Consider the following 22,873-nt stretch of genomic DNA (forward strand, 5'->3'; position numbering starts at 1 on the left):
AAGTCCAAAAAATAGTGTATCAATCCTTCAAAAGGAGAAATGTGGTGTAATAAGTAAATTAACATGTTGCATACAACAGTGTAAGCTTACTGAACTAGAAACAACAACAAACACAAAATTATGCTCTAATAATAAGTACCATAGTCATTATCTGAGGCTGGATACAGTTTCAGCTTAACTATATTATCCCTCAATTAAATTAATATTAACATGAATATAATTGATTTCATAGTCGTTGATGGGGCATTCATTGCAAAATATTTCTGTTCCAAAAATAAAATCTAATTTTATATATATTATATATTACATATGTATTAATTATATATACATATATTTAAATGACATTGTAATTATTCTTATCATCCTAGGAGTGAGCTAGAGTTTTGTTTTTTTTTATTAAGAACTGCCTTAGTGTCCTCATCTAAGAATCAGTCAGACACTCCCCATGCTTCAGGATGGTTATGAGCATTAAATGAGACAGTGGGCAATCAACACAAATTCATTTCTTTTGCTTGTTTATAAATGAGTTTACTCCCTATGGCTTTTATTTTATTATCTGTTTATATAAGTAAAGTAAATATGAACAAAATCAAGTATAGACAAGATATGTTTTAAAAATATTAATGTAATTCTTCAGATTAAGCTAAATTTTGCAATAGTACAAATGATTGCCAAAACCTCAGTAACTTTCAACAACAAAGACTCACTTCTCATTCACTTGTCCAATATTGGTTGACTGCATTGTGCTTGGATGCACAGTATTACATTAATGGGGAGAAAAGACAGACAGTGCAGGAATGACTTGATGGCTGCTTCATATAAATGGCACACCACAGTCTCCTCTCATTGCATTGACCAAAGCAAGTTACACAGGTACCCTTGGCATCAACGTTGCAGAGAAGTCTAAGCCTCTTCTGTGTAGGGCACCATAGAGATGTACCCATATGGCAGTCCCAAAGAGAAGGCATCAAACATTGAACTGATTATACAAGCTAGTCTAGTAATTGAAATAATTTATTATCTTAGCAAAATATAAAAATAAGGCAAATAATTTCTTGTTATCTGTTCAATATTAATAACAGGAAGATAAACCAACTACCACATGTAAAGAGTTTAAGGATCTCAGAAAAAGCATGCTTTATTAATACAAAATTATATTCATTTTTCCCCATATATTTGTTTTTAAAACTTAAAAATTAGCCTCATACAGAAATAATTTGTAGATATAAACATTGAAATAGTTTCTTAAATAAAAAAATTCTATAGAAATTGTATTTTCTATATATTTTGCTAAGGTGAGAATTCTATCCTTAGAAGTTCTATGAATTTTTGTTTCTGTTTTTTTTTCTATTTCTTTTTACATAGAATTCAAGCTAATAATACTATTATAAGCCTTAAAGTTTTAGGATGATAGGGTTAATTATTTTTAACCATCTTTTTTTCTAGGATAAGACTGTGAAAAACTCTTTATATTATAAAGGAATTATTCCAGGCTTTGGAAAATGGGACCATAACTGGACCAGCATTCCTAGGAAACTCAAGGACACTCTAGTAAATTATTAAAAATACCAGCTCGTAAGAAGCTGGGGATTTCAGCATGGATTATTGAATTTTTTTTAGTTTTTTATTTGAAATTACTGTAATGGTCTACCAAATCGCCTTAACCTTTGTTTTTTCCTGCATATCAACTTCCTACTAATTTATTTATATAAATTAATTTTCACATATATTTTAGACAACTAAATTTTTCTTCTACTCATTTTTCAAGTTCCTTTATTAAGGCCTTGTATCATAAAAGGAGATAAAAATATCTTCCATAACAACAAGTTTTAAAGAGCCAAAGATTTTTTTGTTTGTTTGTTTTTTTATTATTATACTTTAGGTTTTAGGGTACATGTGCACAATGTGCAGGTTTGTTACATATGTATCCATCTGCCATGTTGTTTTGCTGCACCCATTAACTCCTAATTTAGCATTAGGTGTATCTCCTAATGCTGTCCCTCCCCCCTCCCCCCACCCCACAACAGTCCCCGGAGTGTGATGTTCCCCTTCCTGTGTCCATGAGTTCTCATTAATTCCCACCTATGAGTGAGAACATGCGGTGTTTGGTTTTTTGTCCTTGCGATAGTTTACTGAGGATGATGTTTTCCAGTTTCATCCATGTCCCTACAAAGGACATGAACTCATCATTTTTTATGGCTGCATAGTATTCCATGGTGTATATGTGCCACATTTTCTTAATCCAGTCTATCGTTGTTGGACATTTGGGTTGGTTCCAAGTCTTTACTATTGTGAATAGTGCCGCAACAAACATACGTGTGCATGTGTCTTTATAGCAGCATGATTTATAGTCCTTTGGGTATATACCCAGTAATGGGATGGCTGGGTCAAATGGTATTTCTAGTTCTAGATCCCTGAGGAATCGCCACACTGACTTCCACAATGGTTGAACTAGTTTACAGTCCCACCAACAGTGTAAAAGTGTTCCTATTTCTCCACATCCTCTCCAGCACCTGTTGTTTCCTGACTTTTGAATGATGGCCATTCTAACTGGTGTGAGATGGTATCTCACTGTGGTTTTGATTTGCATTTCTCTGATGGCCAGTGATGATAAGCATTTTTTCCTGTGTCTGTTGGCTGCATAAATGTCTTCTTTAGAGAAGTGTCTGTTCATGTCCTTTGCCCACTTGTTGATGGGGTTGTTTGTTTTTTTCTTGTAAATTTGTTTGAGTTCATTGTAGATTCTGGATATTGTCAGATGAGTAGGTTGCAAAAATTTTCTCCCATTCTGTAGGTTGCCTGTTCACTCTGATGGTAGTTTTTTTTGCTGTGCAGAAGCTCTTTAGTTTAATTAGATCCCATTTGTCAATTTTGACTTTTGTTGCCATCGCTTTTGGTGTTTTAGACATGAAGTCCTTGCCCATGCCTATGTCCTGAGTGGTATTGCCTAGGTTTTCTTGTAGGATTTTAATGGTTGTAGGTCTAACATCTAAGTCTTTAATCCATCTTGAATTAATTTTTGTATAAGGTGTAAGGAAGGGATCCAGTTGCAGCTTTCTACATATGGCTAGCCAGTTTTCCCAGCACCATTTATTAAATAGGGAATCCTTTCCCCATTGCTTGTTTTTGTCAGGTTTGTCAAAGATCAGATAGTTGTAGATATGCGGCATTATTTCTGAGGGCTCTATTCTGATCCATTGATCTATGTCTCTGTTGTGGTACCAGTACCATGCTGTTTTGGTTACTGTAGCCTTGTAGTATAGTTTGAAGTCAGGTAGCGTGATGCCTCCAGCTTTGTTCTTTTGGCTTAGGATTGACTTGGCGATGTGGGCTCTTTTTTGGTTCCATATGAACTTTAAAGTAGTTTTTTCCAATTCTGTGAAGAAAGTCATTGGTAGCTTGATGGGGATGGCATTGAATCTATAAATTACCTTGGGCAGTATGGCCATTTTCACAATATTGATTCTTCCAACCCATGAGCATGGATTGTTCTTCCATTTGTTTGTATCCTCTTTTATTTCATTGAGCAGTGGTTTGTAGTTCTCCTTGAAGAGGTCCTTCACGTCCCTTGTAAGTTGGATTCCTAGGTATTTTATTCTCTTTGAACCAATTGTGAATGGGATTTCACTCATGATTTGGCTCTCTGTTTGTCTGTGATTGGTGTATAAGAATGCTTGTGATTTTTGTACATTGATTTTGTATCCTGAGACTTTGCTGAAGTTGCTAATCAGCTTAAGGAGATTTTGGGCTGAGACGATGGGGTTTTCTAGATATACAATCATGTCATCTGCAAACAGGGACAATTTTACTTCCTCTTTTCCTAATTGAATACCCTTTATTTCCTTCTCCTGCCTGATGGCTCTGGCCAGAAGGACCAAAGATTTTTAAGTAAAATGATTTCTGATCCATAAATCCTAACTAGAGATATTAAAATAAAATAACGTTCTTTGGTGTATTAGAGAAAGTATAAAATGGAAACATTTTTGTTTCAAACTATTTTTAGTTTGCTTTTGCTTTTCAAAACTATGAAACAAAACAGTTTTTCTTATGTTTAGACTTGTTCACAAAGCAAAACATATTTGCCATGCAGTTCATACTATATGTGAGCAAGGAGAATGTCTACCTAATATACTACCCCAAAAAGGTATTTATTATTTCATGAATTCAAAATTACTCATGATTCTAAATTAGCCTATTTTAAAATTAATGCTACTATAACTCTTCAGTCATTATCATCACCATTTTGATGCATTTTCTTTGATGTCACGAGTCCTTCCAATTCCTATAACATATCCTTCTATTAAAGGGCCTACAATGTCTCTTATTGTTTAACCATTTGATATTCAAAATTATTATTTCTGGTTAGACTTGATTTAATGCTTCACAGTAATAGCTTATCCATACACTCTCTGGAAAACTTCTAATATAAGCATAAATAATGATAGAGATGGTAGAGATAAAAATATCAATAGAAACATAAAAATCTAATTTGGTTCATCATCCCTTGCAAGAGGCAGGGAATTTTTCTAATTTCTCAATTTAATTAGGGTGAGTTTCTAACTGAGTTTCACACTACATGTTATCTATATAATAAAACATTTTAATAACACCATTTGACCATTCCAAATATCTTCAAATAAAAAATGGTTTCAAATTCTTTCAACATTTGTAACCCAAACAAACATAATTTGATCTAAAATCATACGAAGTTATGACACATAGAACTTTTATAAGCAGTATAAACACTTATGAAAGTGCCACATAATTGTTAGCAATTCCTACACCAGAGGTTACTTGTCAGGAAATTTTAAAAGATTATGTGGTAAGTAGTGAGATCAAGACCAGCTTCATGGTTATGATACCTGTGCAATAGCACAGGGCTTTGTGCTTGGAAAACCTCATGCTTGGTTGAATGTTTTTCTGTCACCACCTTGAAATTCTAAATTTATTAGTAATGCCCCCCACATTTTCATGTATAATTTTCATTGCTCTGGGAAAATTATATAGCTTGTCCTGAATGAGATCTACATCATGGTTAGCCATATATGCCATATTGGGGTCTTGGGTTTTGTCCTGTCAGGCCTACATGTCACAGAGTCACAGAATGGTTTTATGTAGGCAAATGATGCCATCATATTTATGTTTTCAGAAGATCACACAAGTGGAGACACTAGAAGCAAGAACACAGTAAGAAAACCATACCAGTCACTCAAGTGAGATACAATGAGAACTTGAACTAAGCCATGCTAGTGCAGTTAGATAAGTAAATGCAGATTTGGAGATATTTAGAAGAAAAAATTGAAAGGGCTTAGGCCAATCGTAGGTAGACAGGAAGCAAGAGGATTCTATTGTTTCCACTGAGTTGCTTTTACATATATTGACCATTTAACCACTTATGATGAGAAAGTCTGATTAGTTCAAATATCCTTAGATCTTCTGATAATATAAGTGTCAAACTTATCTCTACCTCTGTTCATCCATATGTAATTCTGACAAAGGGCACTCAAAAATGCGAAGAGCTATGAAAACCAGATCTATTTGGAATCTTGTAGGAATTCAGATTTAATCCAGTTGCAGAATTAATTGTTTTCAAAGAAGATAGAGCCAGAGATCGAGCCGGAGATAGAAACCAAAAATTGTGTTATTTATAAATAACACGTGTGTGTGTGTGTGTGTAGACAGGCAGATAGATAGGTTTCTGGGAATTTTGTTTTTGCATTTCTTCTTAAAGCAAAGAGTAACCTTCTTCTATCAAAGTCAAATGCGCAGTCCACTTTTGTTCTGCAACCCAATCACACTAACTTAGCCAAATATTTTCTTTCCTTAGTTATTCTCTCTTCTTTGCTATTAAGGTCTTCCTCCATACTAGATAATCTACATCAGCATACAACCTTTTTAGCACTCTGAGTCTTCTGATCTACAGCCATAAAAACCCCCAAATCCCTCTTTGCCAATCATGAACCCTCAGCTAACCTCACTGTTCATAGAATCCTCTTCTTTAGCACCGTCTCCATTCCCCTGTCTCCCGTTCACACATACACATTATGAAATATTCAAATACATGAATACAGGAGAAAATAATGATATAAATGATATTCATATGCTTTGTACTCCAATTTAAGAAAGAAAACTTTGTAAGCCCTCTTTCAAACAGAATTGAAATCAGTAATTAGTTAGCTAATGCAAAAAGTTAGTTAAATTAAAAATTATGGAAAATTATATGTACATATATCTTAAACATTATAATCTTAAAACATATGCATACTAATTTGCCAGATATTAATGTGTCAGATGAGTCCCACAATTGGGAAATTGACATTCTGCGTCTTCTTTCTAGCATGAACTACAATCAGAAGTACTGTGTACAACTTCCAAGGCTTTTTTAAAAACTCAAGTAGAATAAGAACTTAAAGAAATTTTCAATGTGATCTAAAAGCAGAGAGCATCTTTATTTTTAAAGATTTTTTTCATCTAAAACATCTAAATGTATTATCTGGTTTAACCAACAATTGACACAGTGGCAATATTTTAGAATTCATCATTCCTTTTTGTAAAGATTTCAAAGGTATTCAGCAAAATTTCCAAGTAAGTAACATTATCTTTACTGATAATATTAATTTATGTACTAAGTATTCAAATTATACATTTGCGAGTGTATTACAATCTTTACAAAGTTTGCACTTTTGTTCTGCAACCTAATCATGCTAACTTAGCCAAATATTTTCTTTCCTTGGTTGTTCTCTGCTTTCTTTGTTATTAATATCTTCCTCTATATTAGATAAACTACATCAGCATACAATCAGTTAGCTAATGCGAAAAGTTAGTTAAATTAAAAAATTATGGAAAATTGTATATACATATATCTGAAACATTATAATCTTAAAACATATAATGGGTATTAATTTGTCAGATGTTAATGTATCAGATGAGTCCCATGATTGGGAAATTGATATTCTGTGTCATCTTTCTGGCATGAACTACAATCAAAAGCGCTGTGTACAACATCCGAGCTTTTTTCAAAATCAAATATAAAAAGAAGTCTACTTGATTTTTCCAATGAGTCTAATGGGAGCCTTCTATCTACATACACTTTAGTTTGCTTTGGTTTATTAAATTGGTTTAATCTAGTCATAGTATTAATCATTATATTTTACATAGGATGTGGAGAGCATTGGTTAATTTGATGAATATATTAACAGTGATCAGTTAAGAAAGTCTTTGCTATAGTAATAATTAACATAAATGAGCACTTATGAGCCTTCAAATGAATCGACTCACTTAATTCTCTCAACAACCTCATACAGTAAGTTCCATTATTATTCCCTACTTTACAGATAAGGAAATGGAGACACACATAGGTTAGTATTTTAGTAAATGTCAACTTTTTTGCTGCTCAATTTGTTTCTCAGTTTGTTATTAACAGGAAGCATAAGGAAAAGGCTAGGCCATAATAAACAAACTAATTGATGTTTACTTTGCCAAGGCCTCAGTATGTCCCTACGTGAAAATAAAGCAAAGTTTTTGGCTATATCATGTGATCTTATTCATTATGGTAACAAAGGAATTTTGTGGTTGCTGGAAGTTTGTATGATCCTTCAGTACCATCTCCAAGTTTAGATTTGTGTTTTATCTGAAAATACAGTAAAAATGGAGACTTTCACTAGCATTCTACTGCTTTTCTGTTTTAATTTCTTTTACGGCATGCTGTTTCATACCTTCGCTTTATAAATAATGCAGTCCTTGGTACAGTTCTTTTAAATCTTTCATGCTTACAAAACCATAAAAATATATCAGATCATGTACAAATTGCTGTCTGAAGATGCTTTTCAAGCTCTTGTATTATAAATGAAATAAGATACAGGAGTTGATGCCTGTTCACATAAATAGAGAATATTGACAGTATAAACTGGTTTGAATTACCATGAAATTATAGTATTATAAGATAATAGATATATAAGGGCCTTGAGAAATGTTCTGTTCAAGCTGCCTGCCTTTAGGCAGGTAAACATCTGAAATACTTTGTAAAAATATTTTCTTAGTCTCTTTATGAATATCTTCAAGCAGAAAAACTCCAGAACCTACCAGAGTGCCCCATTTGAATGATTTTTGTCTTAAAAATGAGGGAAAAATGCTTTACTTATGTACAACCTCAATTGCTCTTCATTTCTTATTTTTTATTATTATACTTTAAGTTCTGGGATACATGTGCAGAATATGCAGGTTTGTTACATAGGTATACACGTACCATGGTGGTTTGCTGCACCCATCAATCCATCATCTACATTAGGTATTTCTCCTAATGCTATTCCTCCGCTAGCCTCCCACTCCTCAACAGGCCCCACTGTGTGATGTTCCCCTCCCTGTGTCCACGTGTTCTCATTTTCAACTCCGACTTATGAGTGAGATTGCTCTTCGTTTCTATTAAACCATTATTCCTTCTTTTTTTCCTGTCCTCTTTTCATCTTTCTTTTTAGGAATTCATTGTTTTTTCTCTTCATATTTCTTTTATTATTATTATTATTATTATTAAGTTTTAGGGTACACGTGCTTGTTAGGATATCATTTTTTAAAAAAAACTATTTCTTAATTGTCTTTGTCTGTAAGTTTTTAGTTTCAAAAATAGAATAAACAAAATGGAAAATTTTACCAATCAGTTATTGTAATGTCACACAGTAATATTGAGTTCAATCATTGTGGATTCTGGTGATTTTTAACAGAATCTAATTGAATTTCACTTTCTTTCATACATTCCCTCCCATTTTCTTCTGAACTTAGTTTTTCCACTATATTACCTATAATTTTGGGGTCTCTTATTCAGAGATCAGGGAGTCATTTTTTTTTCTTTGACCTGGCCTTAATTAATGTTTTCCTTTCATAAAAGGTCAATAATAATATAAATAATTTTGTTATTTTTTTGAACAGTTCAGTTTTAGTTTGTACTCATGGTAACACTGATTACAATAACAGGGCTTCACATATAGTCTTCTCCTAAGTATAAACCTTTGTTTCAAAATCTTAGCATTTGAGAGCCTCAGTCCTTAGAGGAGTGTATACAAGAGGTTTGCCATGGTAAATCCTTGCTCTTATTTTTTCTTTCTCTCTTGAATTATTCACTCTGGAAAGCTAGACGTTATGTTGTAAGCAGCCCTATGGAGAATCCTGGGGCCTCTGGGCAACAGCCACCAAGGAACTAAAACCCTACCAACAACCAAGTGAGTGATCTGCCAAGTGCACCTTTCAGCCCCCATTGAGCCTTGAGACAGCGGCAGCCCTGGTAGACAACTTGACAGCAACCTCATGAGAGACCTTGAACTAGAACCACCCAAGCCACTCCCAATTTCTTACCCTAGGAAGAGTTGAAACAGTATATGGTTTGTTGTTTTGAGCCACTAATTGTGGGAGGTAATTTGTTACAAGGCAATGATACCTAATATAGAGGTGGTTAATTCTATTTGTTTTTATATAAGCCTTCTGTTTTTTGTTTCTTTTTAAAAATATTGTATAAAGAACATGTGAAAGTATCCATAGATAATAGTATAAGCATTTTGTAATATACTTCTATTACCTGAAAATGAAACCCCATTTTTCTCTAGAGCATTTATGACTTTAAAGAAAAACAGCAGTACTTTTATACGTTCAATTTCCATTCTTGTTTCCAGGAACACACCATATGTATAAATACAAAAACTACACGCAGCCCAGATGAATTAGGGCAGTGTCAAAGAGTTGCATAGAAGCAAGGAAAATAATTTACAGAAAAATAATTATGGAAAATATTTAATCAGTAGGTTAACTGGGATACAGGTAGTCAGTTTTAGAAATGCTGACAAAATAAGATTCCAATAGAACGGCTATAAAGCAGAATTCTTTTTTTAAACATTCTTTATTCAACAAATATTTGCTTAATGCCTATCAAGATGCCAGATAATTAACTAGGATGTAGAAGTAGAAAACCAAAAACCAAATTTCCTCTCTGGAATTTGTATTATAGCACCTCTGAAAGGAAATATATACGATGGTAAAAATGATGGACTGTAGGCTTGGAGTACATGAATTTCGGATTTACTGTTAGTATGGTAGGAAATCACTAGAGGGCTTTGAACAAGAGGTTTTCATCAACATGATTTATATGTATGTATTTATATTTATTGATACATTATTTTATATAATTTCTAAAAGCTCAGTATTTTTACTTACTTTTAAATACTTTGCTTTTTTAGAGAAGTTTTAGGTTCACAGCAAAATTGACAGGAAGGTGCAGAGATGTTTCCATCTATCCCTTGCTCCTACACGTGAATAGCCTCCCACTTTATCAATATCCTCCATCAGAGTGGTGCATTTGATACAATTGAACAACTACATTGACAAATCATTTTCACTCAAAGTCTATAGTTTAACATTAAGGTTTATTCTGGTGGTGTAGCTTCTGTGGGTCTGGACAAATGTATAATGGCATGAATCCACCATTATAATGTCATATAGACTATTTCCTCTACCCTGAAAACCTACCGTGATTTGCCTTTTCATACCCACTTTTTCCATAACCCCTGGCAATCACTGATCTTTTACTGTCTCTATAGCTTTGCCTTTGCCAGAATGTCACATAGTTAAAATCATACCATATTTAGCCTTCCTTCATTTAGTAAAAGGCATTTAAGTTTCCTTTATTCCTTTTCCCGACTTGATAAATTCTTCTTTTTTTTTTTTTTAGTCTTCCATTGTTTTGATATAACAGTTTACATATCCATTTACCTTGAGAAGGACATTTTGATGGCTTCCAAGATTTAGTAATTAGAAATAAAGCTGTTATAAATATCTGTATGCAAGTTTTTATATAGATACAAGTTTACAAGTCTTTTGGGTAAATACCAAATCACAACTACTGGATCATATGGCAAGAATGTTTAGTCGTATAAGAAACTGCCAAACAATCTTCCAAAGAAGTGATTATACCATTTAATATTTCTACCAGCAATGAATGAGGGTTTCTGTTGCTCCACATCCTTGCCAGCATTTGGTCTTTTCAGTATTCTGAATTTTCAGCATTATAAGCGTTATGTAGTAATATATCAGTGTTGTTTTAGTTTGCGTGTATCTGATGAACTATAATGTGGAGCAGTTTTTATGTGATTCCTTTCTGTCTGTATATCTTTTGTGGCAAGGCATTAGTGAAGGGCTTTAGCCCATTTTTAAAATTGGGTTGCTTATTTTCTTACTGTTGAGCTTTGAGCTTTAAGGCTTATTTGTAGATATTGCATTCTAGTCCTTTATCAGATATATCTTTTTCAAATTTTCTCCATTCTGTTATGTTTTCATTTCCTTGACAATGTCTTTCATAGAACAGAACTTTTTCATTTTAAAGAAGTACGACTTATTCTTTCTTTCATGGATCATGCCTTTTAAGTTATAATTAGAAAGTCATCACCAAACTCAAGGTCATCTAGATTTCTTCCTATGTTATATTCTGAGTATTATAGTTTTTATTTTATATTTTTGTTTGTAGTGCATTTTGATTAATATTTGTTAATAAATTTGAAAGATACGTCAAATTTTTTTGGTATGTATTTATGTGGGTCTATTTCTGGGCTCTTTCTTCTGTCCCACTGATATATCGTCTTTTTTTTTTTTTTTTTTTTTTTTTTTTTTTTTTTTTTGAGATGCAGTTTCACTCTTGTTGCCCAGGCTGGAGTGCAATGGCACGATCTTGGCTCACTGCAACCTCCACCTCCCAGGTTCAAACAATTCTCCTGCCTCAGTGTCCCAAGTAGCTGGGATTACAGGTGCACACCACCACACCCAGCTAATTTTTGTATTTTTAGTAGAGACGGGATTTTGCCATGTTGACCAGGCTGGTCTCAAACTCCTGACCTCAGGTGAACTGCCTGCCTCGGCCTCCCAAAAGGCTGGGATTACAGACGTGAGCTACCACACCCTGCCATATCGTCTATTCTTTTGCCAGCACCACACTGTCTTGATTACCGTAGCTTTATAGTAAGTCCTGAAGTCAGTAGATTCAGTTCTCCAACTTTTTTCTTCTCCAACTTTGTGTTGGCTGTTGTACCTTTTGACTCTATATAAACTTCAGAATCAGTTTGTCACTATCCATAAAACAACTTGCTAGAATGTTCATTGTGATTGCATTGAATCCGTAATTCAACTTGCAAAGAATGAACAGATTGATACCATTGAGTCTTTCTATCCATGAACATAGAATATCTCTTCGTTTGTTTAGTTCAACTTTGATTTGTTTAATCAGAGTTGTGTAGTTTTCCTCAAATAGATTATATATGTGTGTGTGTGTGTGTATATATATATATATACATATATATATATACACATATATACATATATATACATATATACATATATATATATATAGAGAGAGAGAGAGTTAGATTTATACTTGGGAATTTCTTTTGGAGGAGATGCTAATATAGATGGTATTGTGTTTTTAATTTCAAATTCCTCATGTTCATTGCTGGCATATACAAAATTGATTGTGTATTATTAACCTTGTATCCTGCAACCTTGTTATAATAGCTTATTAGTTTTAGGATGTTCTTGTTGATTCTTTCAGATTTTTTTCATAGACAATCACATCACTGTGAAGAAAGGCAGTTTTATTTCTTCCTTCAAATAAGTATACTTTTTTCTTGCTCAGTAAAATGTGGAAAAAAGTGGTGAGAGGGGGCACTCTTACCTTGTTCACAATCTTAGTGCAAAAGATTCTAGCTTCTCTCTATTATGTTAGCTATAAGTTTTTCGTATGTATTCTTTATCAAGTTGAGGAAGTTTCTCTCTATTCCTAGTTTCCTGAGCATTTTTATGATAAATTGACATTGCATTTTGTCAGACACTTTTTCTGCATCTATTGATATGATCATATGATTTTTCTTTTTTTTTCCATCGATGAGATGGGTTGCATCAATTGATTTCTGAATCCTGAATCTTCATTGTATGCCTGTAATAAATACCACTTGGTCATGGTGTATAATTCTTTTTATACATTGTTGGATTTGATGTATTAGCATTTTGTTCAGAATTATTGCATGTAATCAATTCATATTTTAAAAGTATTTTTGGAGAAAAACCATAGAAATAATTAAAGCAAGGCAATCAGAAAGGAAGCAGCTTCAATGATTAAGATGAGATGATATTGACCTAACTAGGGTTTTTGGGTGGAGCTGGTGAGAATTCATTAGATTAAGGATGCATTTTGATGACGGGGCTGATAGAATTTGAGGGTGGATAGATTGTGAAGTTTGAGGGAATTAAAGAAGACAAGAAGGACTCCCTAGCAAAGATTGCTCAGGATTTGGTGAGATTCAAAGCTTAAATAGTTTCAATGGCCCTCTTAACTAAATAACACAACATTACAAATATAAAACTAGACTCTTATTATTGGAATGAGGTTTTGCAAACATAAGACCTTGAAACTTAGATTTCATTGGTTTCACAGTAAAACTGTTTCTTTTAGGGTTTTGCATGAATAAGAGTGAATGGGGATATACTTTTCTGATGTATGAAAAACTGAGGAAATAAAGAGATGTGGGTGGGAAATCAACAGTTCTGATTAGGATATATTAAATTCAAGATGCCTATAATCATCCAAAAAGAGGTATCAGTTTTGCTGTTGAAAATAGATATAACCTGGGGAGAGAAATTTGAAGGTCATTAGTTTGCAAATGGTTTTTAAATACATGCAACTTGTGATCACTTAAGAAGAATGGAGATAGAAGTCTAGGACTGTGGATGGAGCTCTGGGGAATCTAAATAGAAATAGGCAATCAGAGGAGGAGCCATCAGAGTGGACTGGAAAGGAAGATTCATTGAAGAAGGAGGCAAAGAGGACAGTGAACTGTCTACTGTGGTAGCCAAATGAAAATAAGTTGGGCGAGGAGGGATTTTCTTTCACTTATGTCAAACGCTACTATTAACAAACTAACAAAAAAAAATGCACTTGTCTTTTTTCCTTTTTTTCTTTTCTGCTTGAAAAAAATGCAGCCTTGTACTGGAAGACTCAACACATTGTACATAAACTTATGTTTTTTAAGGAATTTTACATTCAATACTGACACTTCTCTCCTCTCTTCTTGTCCCACTTCTTTCATCTCTAAATCTAGTTTGTTTTCTTACCACAATGAATGGACTCTATTCTGTCACTTGAGTATACGAAAATATTCTATTTGTGAAGATTTTCAGGAAGAGTTATTTTCATTTCATTCACCTTCGTATTTCTATTTTTATAACATCAAACACCAGAGTTTGAAAAGCCTGTGTAATTCTTCTCCCTCTTTGACATCCTTTTAACATTCTTATTTTTCAGTTTCTCATGATTCAAAACTTGTTCTCTCTGTTTCTTAATCCCATAAAATTCTTTCTTGATACTTTTCCTATATCCATTAAATTTATTTATTTAAGAATCTTACTGTTCCTGAAAATTTCACAAATAGAATAATTTTGCATACTCAAGTGACAGAATACAGTCCATTCATTGAGAAAAGAAAACAAACTAAACTTAGAGGTGAAATGGGTAAAATTCTTTTATTTCCTCAAATATATGATTGTAGAAACAAATGAAGAGCTTAACTTATGCTTATTTTGGATTTTTAGCTATTCTGTAGTTTTGTGCCTATTAACTATTTGTGGTGAGTGGGTTTTCTAATTATGAAATATTTACACAGATGAAGTATAGTAGTATTCTTTTGAACTTAAAAGAGAAAAGTAACTTCATAGGAAACCTTTGAAGTACATTATCAAATCTTTAACCTAGAAAGGAAGTAAATTGATAGTCAATTTTCAGCAACATATTGAAGTAGGCAATCAAAATTTGAGGAACTTAAAGTTGTTCTTTGAAGTCTAAGTAGATTACAGGAAGCAAATAAAGATCAGAAGATCTCTGTCCATCTTAAAGCAACCTACAAATAGGCTCAACTTCAGAAGTGCTACTCTGAATACCTGCCTCTTAAGTTCTAGTTCAGTTTCTTAAATATTCCCTCTATTTTTCAGCTATATGTTCCTTTACATTTTGCCATTTTTCCATATCTGTATTTACCCTAATATGGTCTTTTAGCTTCAAGATTCCTGGCTTGGCAGAGTGAAAGCATGAACTTCTATTTCCTTGCCCTCTCCTCAGACAGCTACAAGAGGTCATTGTTCTCAGGAATTAAGTGACATTCAGGAGCTTCTAAAAGTTCCTGCCAATGAAGGGCTGTAGATAAATGTACTGCATAAGATGTGTTACATGGGAAACAGCATATGCAGTCTATGTTTCCAAACAGTAAGAAGCAGCATCGTGTTCAACAAATTCGAGCCACCCATTAGGTCGAGCTGAAATGCTCTCTCAGGAAAAGTAGACCTAAGTTACAATAAAAGTTATTTTCATCAAAACACAAAGTTATTTGTCTATTTATCTGTATGTACTTTGAATTTTAACTGTTCTTAAGATGCCCATCTATGAATTTACTGGAGCATCACATTGAAAAGATTAGAATCTGCACTTGGAAAACTAATTAAAAAGAAGCTGTGTTACTGAAAGTGATATTGCTCAATTAGACATCACTCTAACTCCTGCCAATGAATTAAATACCACTCTTCTGTTTTACATTTTTTCTTGTTTGCCCCTCCTCCCTGATAAATATTTTTTGTTGTTTGCCCCCTCCCTGATAAATATTTCCTCATAGTTATTACACAAATGCCTAAACACAATGAATTCAAAGCTAATTTCAAAATTTTCTTCTGAAAAATTTTTCTTCATCAGCCATTCAAATAGACTATCTTAGAAGAACTGCCTCATTTTGTTGTTGTGGTTCCCATGTTAAAAATTCCAGAAAAAAATCGCTATGTCAAATTTAAATCAGATTTACCTGGGCCCAACCAAATGTGTCCAAAACAAGGACTATGAAAACATGACACCTCCTACAAATTTGGAATAGGAAGAATAGTAACAAATGGTCTTCCTGGAAATTGAGAGTAGTATCAGGATGATAAGTCAATTAGTGCTGTCTACTACTAGAGTCCTGATAAAGGTAATTCCACAAAGATGAGGAAGAAAGGAAGAGAAGTGAGTTTAAGACCCAATGAGAGAATGGCCATAATACAACTATGCTTCACGAGCAACCAGCATCCAAAACACAAATGTAATAGGGTTCTCCATATCCCTATATCATCTCTTTTTCTCTTTGTATTGAAATCATTCTGTGAAAGCTTTCTGTGGCAGATTGTATTTTTTAAAGGTAACCATATCGACATAACTTTCATCCCACGTGGTCTTATAATGTGAAGTTGAGACTCTTCCATCAAAAGGTCAAGTCTATGTTCCCGTTTGAGCATAGGTGGTCCTTTGCAGCTGCTTTGACTAATAGAATGCAGCAAACATGACACTCCATTATTACAGAGGGTAGGTCGTAAGTGATCATAAGACTTTCATGTGCTGCTCTCTCTTTCTTTTGCTCTTTCTCTTTCTTTCTTAACATGTACCTTAGGAATCTGAGCCAACATGTAAAGTCTTGCTACCCTGAAACTGCAATGCTTGAAATATTTGGCATGCCAGAGAGATATCCAAGGATATCCAGCTGTTCAAATCTTCACATACCAGGCCCCAGATACGTACATGATAAACCTTAAAAACAAACCTAGCCGTGGTGAAAATTGTACTCCCCCTCATGAAAGATCTTGAGGCATCACTTTGTTTTTTCACTCCTTGGAAGTGAAGCAGGTTCCAGTCATTGCCAGTTGCTGCTTCTTGTGAAGCACCTCATTGCCTCCCTGTTATATATCAACTATTGAGGTGCCAAATGGTATTCATTCTTCTCCTAATAAGGCAGGTATACAGGGTAGTGAGAATGCCTTAGAAGCTGAACAATACAAAATTCTTCTTTAACAAGCATGGCGATTATCTGGAAATGCAACTCTATTAAAAGCTTACTAAGTTGTTGAATTAATTTTATTTGGATAATTTTATTGGATAATTAAAATCAGAAATTACATTGATACATAAATTTGGATTCTGTTCCTCTTCTGGCATTGAGCAACGAGGATGGAAGTCCTATTTATTTTAATGCTCTAGTTTAAAAGTAGTTTATTTTATCTTGGAGTATTGGAAAATTAGATACTTCAATATAAAATAGAGCTGATTTTTCATGGAAGTCTGCCCATGACTGTAACCGGGAAGGGGTGCTAAGTTGGGGTGCTTAGTTGGATTATGAAAAACAGAAGACATCCTCAATTCCTCTGACTTTTCCAAGACAGCCATATTGCATTTTCTAATGTGACATAGTTCAACAAACTTACCTTTCACAACTCAGCAAACATTATTTCTTTCGACCTTCAACAGTCACAGATTCCCAGCCATAGACAGGTCTCTCAGCAAAGGTCTATGCCCACTGAAGCTGCTCTTTTCTGTCTTCTTTCAGATGGGTTAGCTTTTGTCATTTATCATTATCTTTTAGAACTCCATTAAAAGTCACACAAAGGAGCCATTTGGCATATAGCTTCAATCTCAGTGTGCATGATGTATATCAAAAATGCCCAGTTTACCAACTGTTTTACGTGCACAACATGAAATACTATGTTCCACCCAAGAAAATAAGAATAAATGTTTATAACAATTACTTAGCTAACATTTAGACTGCCAGACTTGATACTGAAGTATATATTTATATACATATGTACATATATTTAAAGCACTCAGCTGTATATATCAAGTATACATAATATTGTTTCAAGTAATTTAGTTTCTCTTGTATCTATGGGACATAGGAACTATTACTATGCCAATTTACAAGGAAGGGAACTTAGGCTTATCCAAGACTAGCATGACCAACCATCTTGGTTTGTGCGGGACTGAGGAGTTTCCCGGTACAGGAGACTTTCAGTGCTAAAACTGAGACCTTCCTGGGCAACCTGGGATGATTTGTTACTGTATTTTCAGTTAAAACAGAGTTAAGCCCAGATTTTCTGAATCCAAAGGCCAAGAATAAGACTACTACCCATGTTACAAGGGATAGAGGGTATTCACTCCTTTCCACTCATTCTGACTTAATCATTTCCATAATCTTGAGCCTCTCACTTGAAATGTTTAATTCTAGAAATCAATTTCTTTTTCAGTCAGGATTTGCTTTTGCCGGTAATCAAAACTCAACATTAGCTAGTGTAATTCAAAGAGAAAGTTTTAAGAAAGCAATAAAGAGCACTAAAGGCTAAAAAAATAAGATCCTATCTAAGATTAATTTTTAAATTAGTTTTAAAAAGCAGTTTTATAACCTTCTTGATTCAATACTTTTTCTAAAGTAGAAAGTTCAAATCTCCACATTAGTAATGACTAAATCTGCAACTCCCTTGCTTAATATTTTTAAATTTCTCTAATAAGTACTTTAAATCTTCCAGTTATTTTTCATCCAAGCTCAGAATCCTACTCTGAGATTTTCTACTTTGCCTTGAAACGCCGCAGCTGCCTCTATGTGTAGAGAACAGATGGGGGTTGGGCCAGGCACTGTTAGATACTCCAATTCAAGCCTTAATAGATTGATAACTGAAGCTTGGAGAGAAGTTGGAAAGGGGAATTATAACACAAGACAATTATATCTCAGACATCACTTCTCTTAAAATCTATAGGGCAAGTCTAGTTCAACAGGGTTCCCAGCTATCTATCAATCTTTGCCTTCAATGGTGACAAGATACTGAGCCCTGCTCCCTCTCAGTTCAGAACCTCTCCCTCACCTTCCCCCTTCCCTGAGACCAGGTTGCCAAATACCAGGTAAAGCTAGGAATCAGTTATCACCTTAACAGTGACACACCCAGGAGAAATACCCATTTATTGTTATGGTTACTTGATGCCTCACCATGTCAGACTAGAATTATCGACTTGACCTTCACATATACAAAAAAGTTCAATGATGTATTTTTCAAATTAAGATCAGTCATCACCCAAAGTTATACTCTGCTTCTCACCATTAGAAAAAACTGCTACAAGGAGCATATATATATATATATATAAAATTTACATGTTGTATGTACATATATACATAAGCATTTATATTTCATATATTAAATATAAATTATACTTTAATATTTACATCTATAGTATACATATATATTTCTATATATTTTATATATATATTTAATTCTCGTAACGGGAAGAAGATAAATTGCTATGATTTCAGTGAAAGCATCTGGAGAAAGTAAAAAAAAAAAACAAATTGCATTATGCTTTCAGGAAGCTTGACTTAGAAAATATGTACATTTAGCATCAGCTCTTGGGGAAAGGTTTTTATTCAAGGCTATTTTGTTGTTGTTGTTGTTGTTGTTGTTGCTGCTGCTGCTGCTGCTTTGCTTTGAGGATATGAGAAACTTGAAAATATTACTTAGGTTAAAGGAAGACAGTAGTATTAGAGAGTGAAAGAAAGAAAGAAGGGCTTTTTGAGAGACAGGACTCACTTTCTATTTAAAAGTCACTAGTTTTCTCTTAAATGTAACAGTTCCAGGATAGGAGCAGAGGAAAGAAAATTTGATTATTTAGGCTACAGAATTTATAGAGCACATTCAGCAAAATTATATAGGAATTAAGGGGATTTGGAATGGAAGAAATAATTATGGGCTCACCTAAAAGGTACAAGTAGAATAAAAAAGAATGCAGGGCCACCTAAGGAACTCCTAAGCTGAAAGAAAATGAAGAACAATGAGAACTGGAATTTCCATGCAGTCAAAGAGTATATCTAATGAGAATAAGAAAAATCAAAAGAGCTTGAAGAAGAATAGACAATGAACAGATAATGGAATATCCAAGTTTAATATTCAGAAGTTAGGACCCCTAAGAATCAAAGATTAAATTTTATTTATATGTTATATTTTATTCACATGTCTATATCTAACTACTAGAAGAGTGATGTGATCAATACATGTTTATTGAATGAAAATAATTCAATTTATTAGATTCTAAAAGTATAACAAGAATTCATTTTTGATCATAGAATAAAATTTTGGAATACTGCTTTGGGGACTTTTTAATATCAAGAAACTCCAAATTTGTATTAATCCTACATGAATCAAATGTTTTCCACAGATGGTACAGTTTTGCAAATAAAAAAAAATCAAATAACAATTGCAAAAGGTAAAATTCACTGTCACAGAAAATAATGACCCTGGGTTTGATATGACTCTGGAGTAAGAACCCCATCTAAATTCACATCTACCCTCTCAATATAGAGTATGTAGGCCATACATTTCAGCAGTTTATAAAGTTTATTTTCAGGAATGAATGCCAGTTTTAAATCAATTGTTTTTTTTTTTTTTACTTTTAATAATCACTGAACTGACTGAAAATATTCTCCCTTGAGATTGTGGATTTTAATATAATAATCTGAATAGGCAAATACAATTAAGTATTTTACTAGTACGTTTTGACCTGCAAGTGAGAAAAAATTCCTACTAAAATGTTTAATAATAATGATTTTTATTTTCTCACATAGCAGTAAATCCTTGGGTAGAAAAACTCCCAGAGTTCATAAATTCAGTGGCCAAAAACATACTATGTGCCCTTTCTGCCATTCTCAGCAGATCAACTCTGTCTTCAAAAGCTAAATTCCTTTAACAGATTTTTCCTCCTGTTAGGCCTACCAGGTATTGTCCCCTGGATAAGGAGATGTGACCAGCCCCTGATAAAACATAAGTCCATATGGAAAAAGGTATTCACTTTGTGTTCCTGTCCTTCCCTCATCTTACAGTTTGGATTGAATAAATAGAATATATATGTAATTATAAAATTTGCAATTAAATTATAATTATAATAAAATCAATTATTTTATATAATTATATTTATAGAATCTCCTTTTTTTCTCAGGTTCTTATGATATAATGGAATCACACTAATTTAGTTGATCCATTTTTTCCTAAATATTCTCAGCCAAAAACATACATTTTATTCTCAAATAAATTTGGAAAACAAATATTGCACAGGGCACCTCATTTTTAGATGTTTTTAATTTCTTAGCAAAATTGAGGACTCTGTGGAGCTGTGGTTAACATCATCTGTTGCAAAACTTCCCTATTCACTAATATTAACAAAAGCAGATTCCTTGGGACACACCGTGGCTAGTTTAGCTCATTCCTAATATTCATTCACTGAACTTTTATATATTTGTTTAATTTCTTTCATTATGTCTTTCTAATTGAAACAGTATTCGGTTAGAAAAATTGGTCAAGTGATCTCAATTTTGCACCAAAAGTATTAATTAATTACTTCTAACTTCAGAAATAAAGGGCATTTTTAGGCAAACTAAAATAATTGATTGGAAAATTATAGGTTTTTAAACTTACATAACTAGTTTGTAATGGTTACCAGACAAAGAAATAACAATGTGGAGCAATCTTTTTTTTTTATTAAACTTAAAACATATGCTGAAAACAGCCGGGATTTGCTTTCTAGTGCTCTCTCAAAACAAATCTGCTTTCTCTTGGCTATATAAGCCAACAGAATGAAATGCTTTTCTTGGTCGAAAGCCTTATGTAATATTTCAATTTTATCCTCTGTTATACACTGAGCCATGTTACAACACAACTGCCCTCTTTTATTCAAAGTCAAGATTCTAGAGTTCTTACTCAGGGAACAAGCCTTAAAACAACCTCCAACAGCTCCAAGGGCTTTGATTGCAGATGAATTTAGACTTCTTTGACTTTTGAAGACTGAACTTGATGTTGCATTGTATAAAAGTTGTGAATTCCAGCTTATTTCTCTGCTTCCTGTCTGTAATAATTAGGCACAAAATGAAACAGCTAAACAGACTTCCTTATGAGTGTTACTCATGGAATGACCCAGGACAGAGAGAGAGAGAGAGAGAGAGAGAGGGAGAGAGAAAGAGTGTGTGTGTGTGTGTGTGTGTGTGTGTGTGTCTTTACACATAGCCTCCAATCTAGGTCCTATTCCTTGGTTTTTCTCCATAATTAAAATAGAAAAGGGTAGGAAAAACTGATAGAAAATCAGTCTGATGCAATGACTGGTTGGTCAATCCATTGGCATCTATCTTCCATTCTCATCCAGGTCATCTCTATTCTTCAGACAACCAGCAATATACTGTAAAGTTGTGCCTACTAACTTCCCAATTTTTACAAAGCAATATGCATTTTTAATTTCTCTGATTTAGACCTTTCATATTTCAGCATACTATCAGGTAGGGTTCCTTCGCAATTGAACATAATTATTTCTTTGTTAATTTTAAAGGAGCTAAAATGCTTCTAAATAATTAGATATAGTGTTTGTGCAAAGTATATGTTAGTTTTAGAAAACAACTAATTAGTGTACTCTTGTGCACAATGTAGCTTTTTAAATTAATTTTTATGGAATTATGATGTCAATAATTTTTTTGAGGAAAAATCCACTAAGAATTAACATAGTTGTAGAGCCGTTGGGGAAGGCATACACCATACATACTTTAAGAAATTGAGGAAATTTGAGCAGTTTCCATATACAACCCTAATAACTCAGAGACCTCAAACTGTATCACACTTTTAAATATTAGAGAGTGGATGGCTAATTTTACTATATACTTGCCAACACTCTAATTTATACAGGCTTAGTATAATTTAAATATGGGTTTTTTCCTACAGTTTATTTACTATTTCTAGAGCTACGTGAAACTAAGTTTTGTTCCCGAGGAATTTACTGGTTTTGTTACCCTACAAAATGGATAACTGAATAATCTGCCAAGTTATTTCATTTCTAGACAGCTTGTTCTGCAAAACACTTCAGTGCCTCCTCCCCGTCCGTGTCATCATTTTTAAAATTTATGTTATATACTATGTGTATTTCCCACAGTCATCTTAATAATTATATCAGTGAAAATATATATATTGTTTTACATAATTTTACCTGATAAGA

The 22,873-nt window shown here is 33.4% G+C and overlaps 1 protein-coding gene across 2 annotated transcripts in view; it reads left to right on the forward strand.

The window, feature by feature from the left end:
• The window catches only part of CNBD1 (cyclic nucleotide binding domain containing 1), a 757,690-nt gene that overhangs the window by 595,225 nt on the left and 139,592 nt on the right, over positions 1–22,873 (forward strand). Inside the window, exon 13 of one of the 2 annotated variants that reach the window (XM_055286698.2) lies at positions 1,447–1,595. The exons of the other annotated variant lie outside the window; for it this stretch is intronic. Coding sequence (XP_055142673.1) covers positions 1,447–1,563 — 117 coding nt within the window. The 3' untranslated portion in view covers positions 1,564–1,595. Of the gene's footprint in view, positions 1–1,446; positions 1,596–22,873 lie in introns of those variants that run through there. 2 annotated transcript variants of the gene reach the window in all.

This window comes from Symphalangus syndactylus, chromosome 7 (genome assembly GCF_028878055.3).
Source record: "Symphalangus syndactylus isolate Jambi chromosome 7, NHGRI_mSymSyn1-v2.1_pri, whole genome shotgun sequence".
Lineage (NCBI taxonomy): Eukaryota > Metazoa > Chordata > Mammalia > Primates > Hylobatidae > Symphalangus > Symphalangus syndactylus.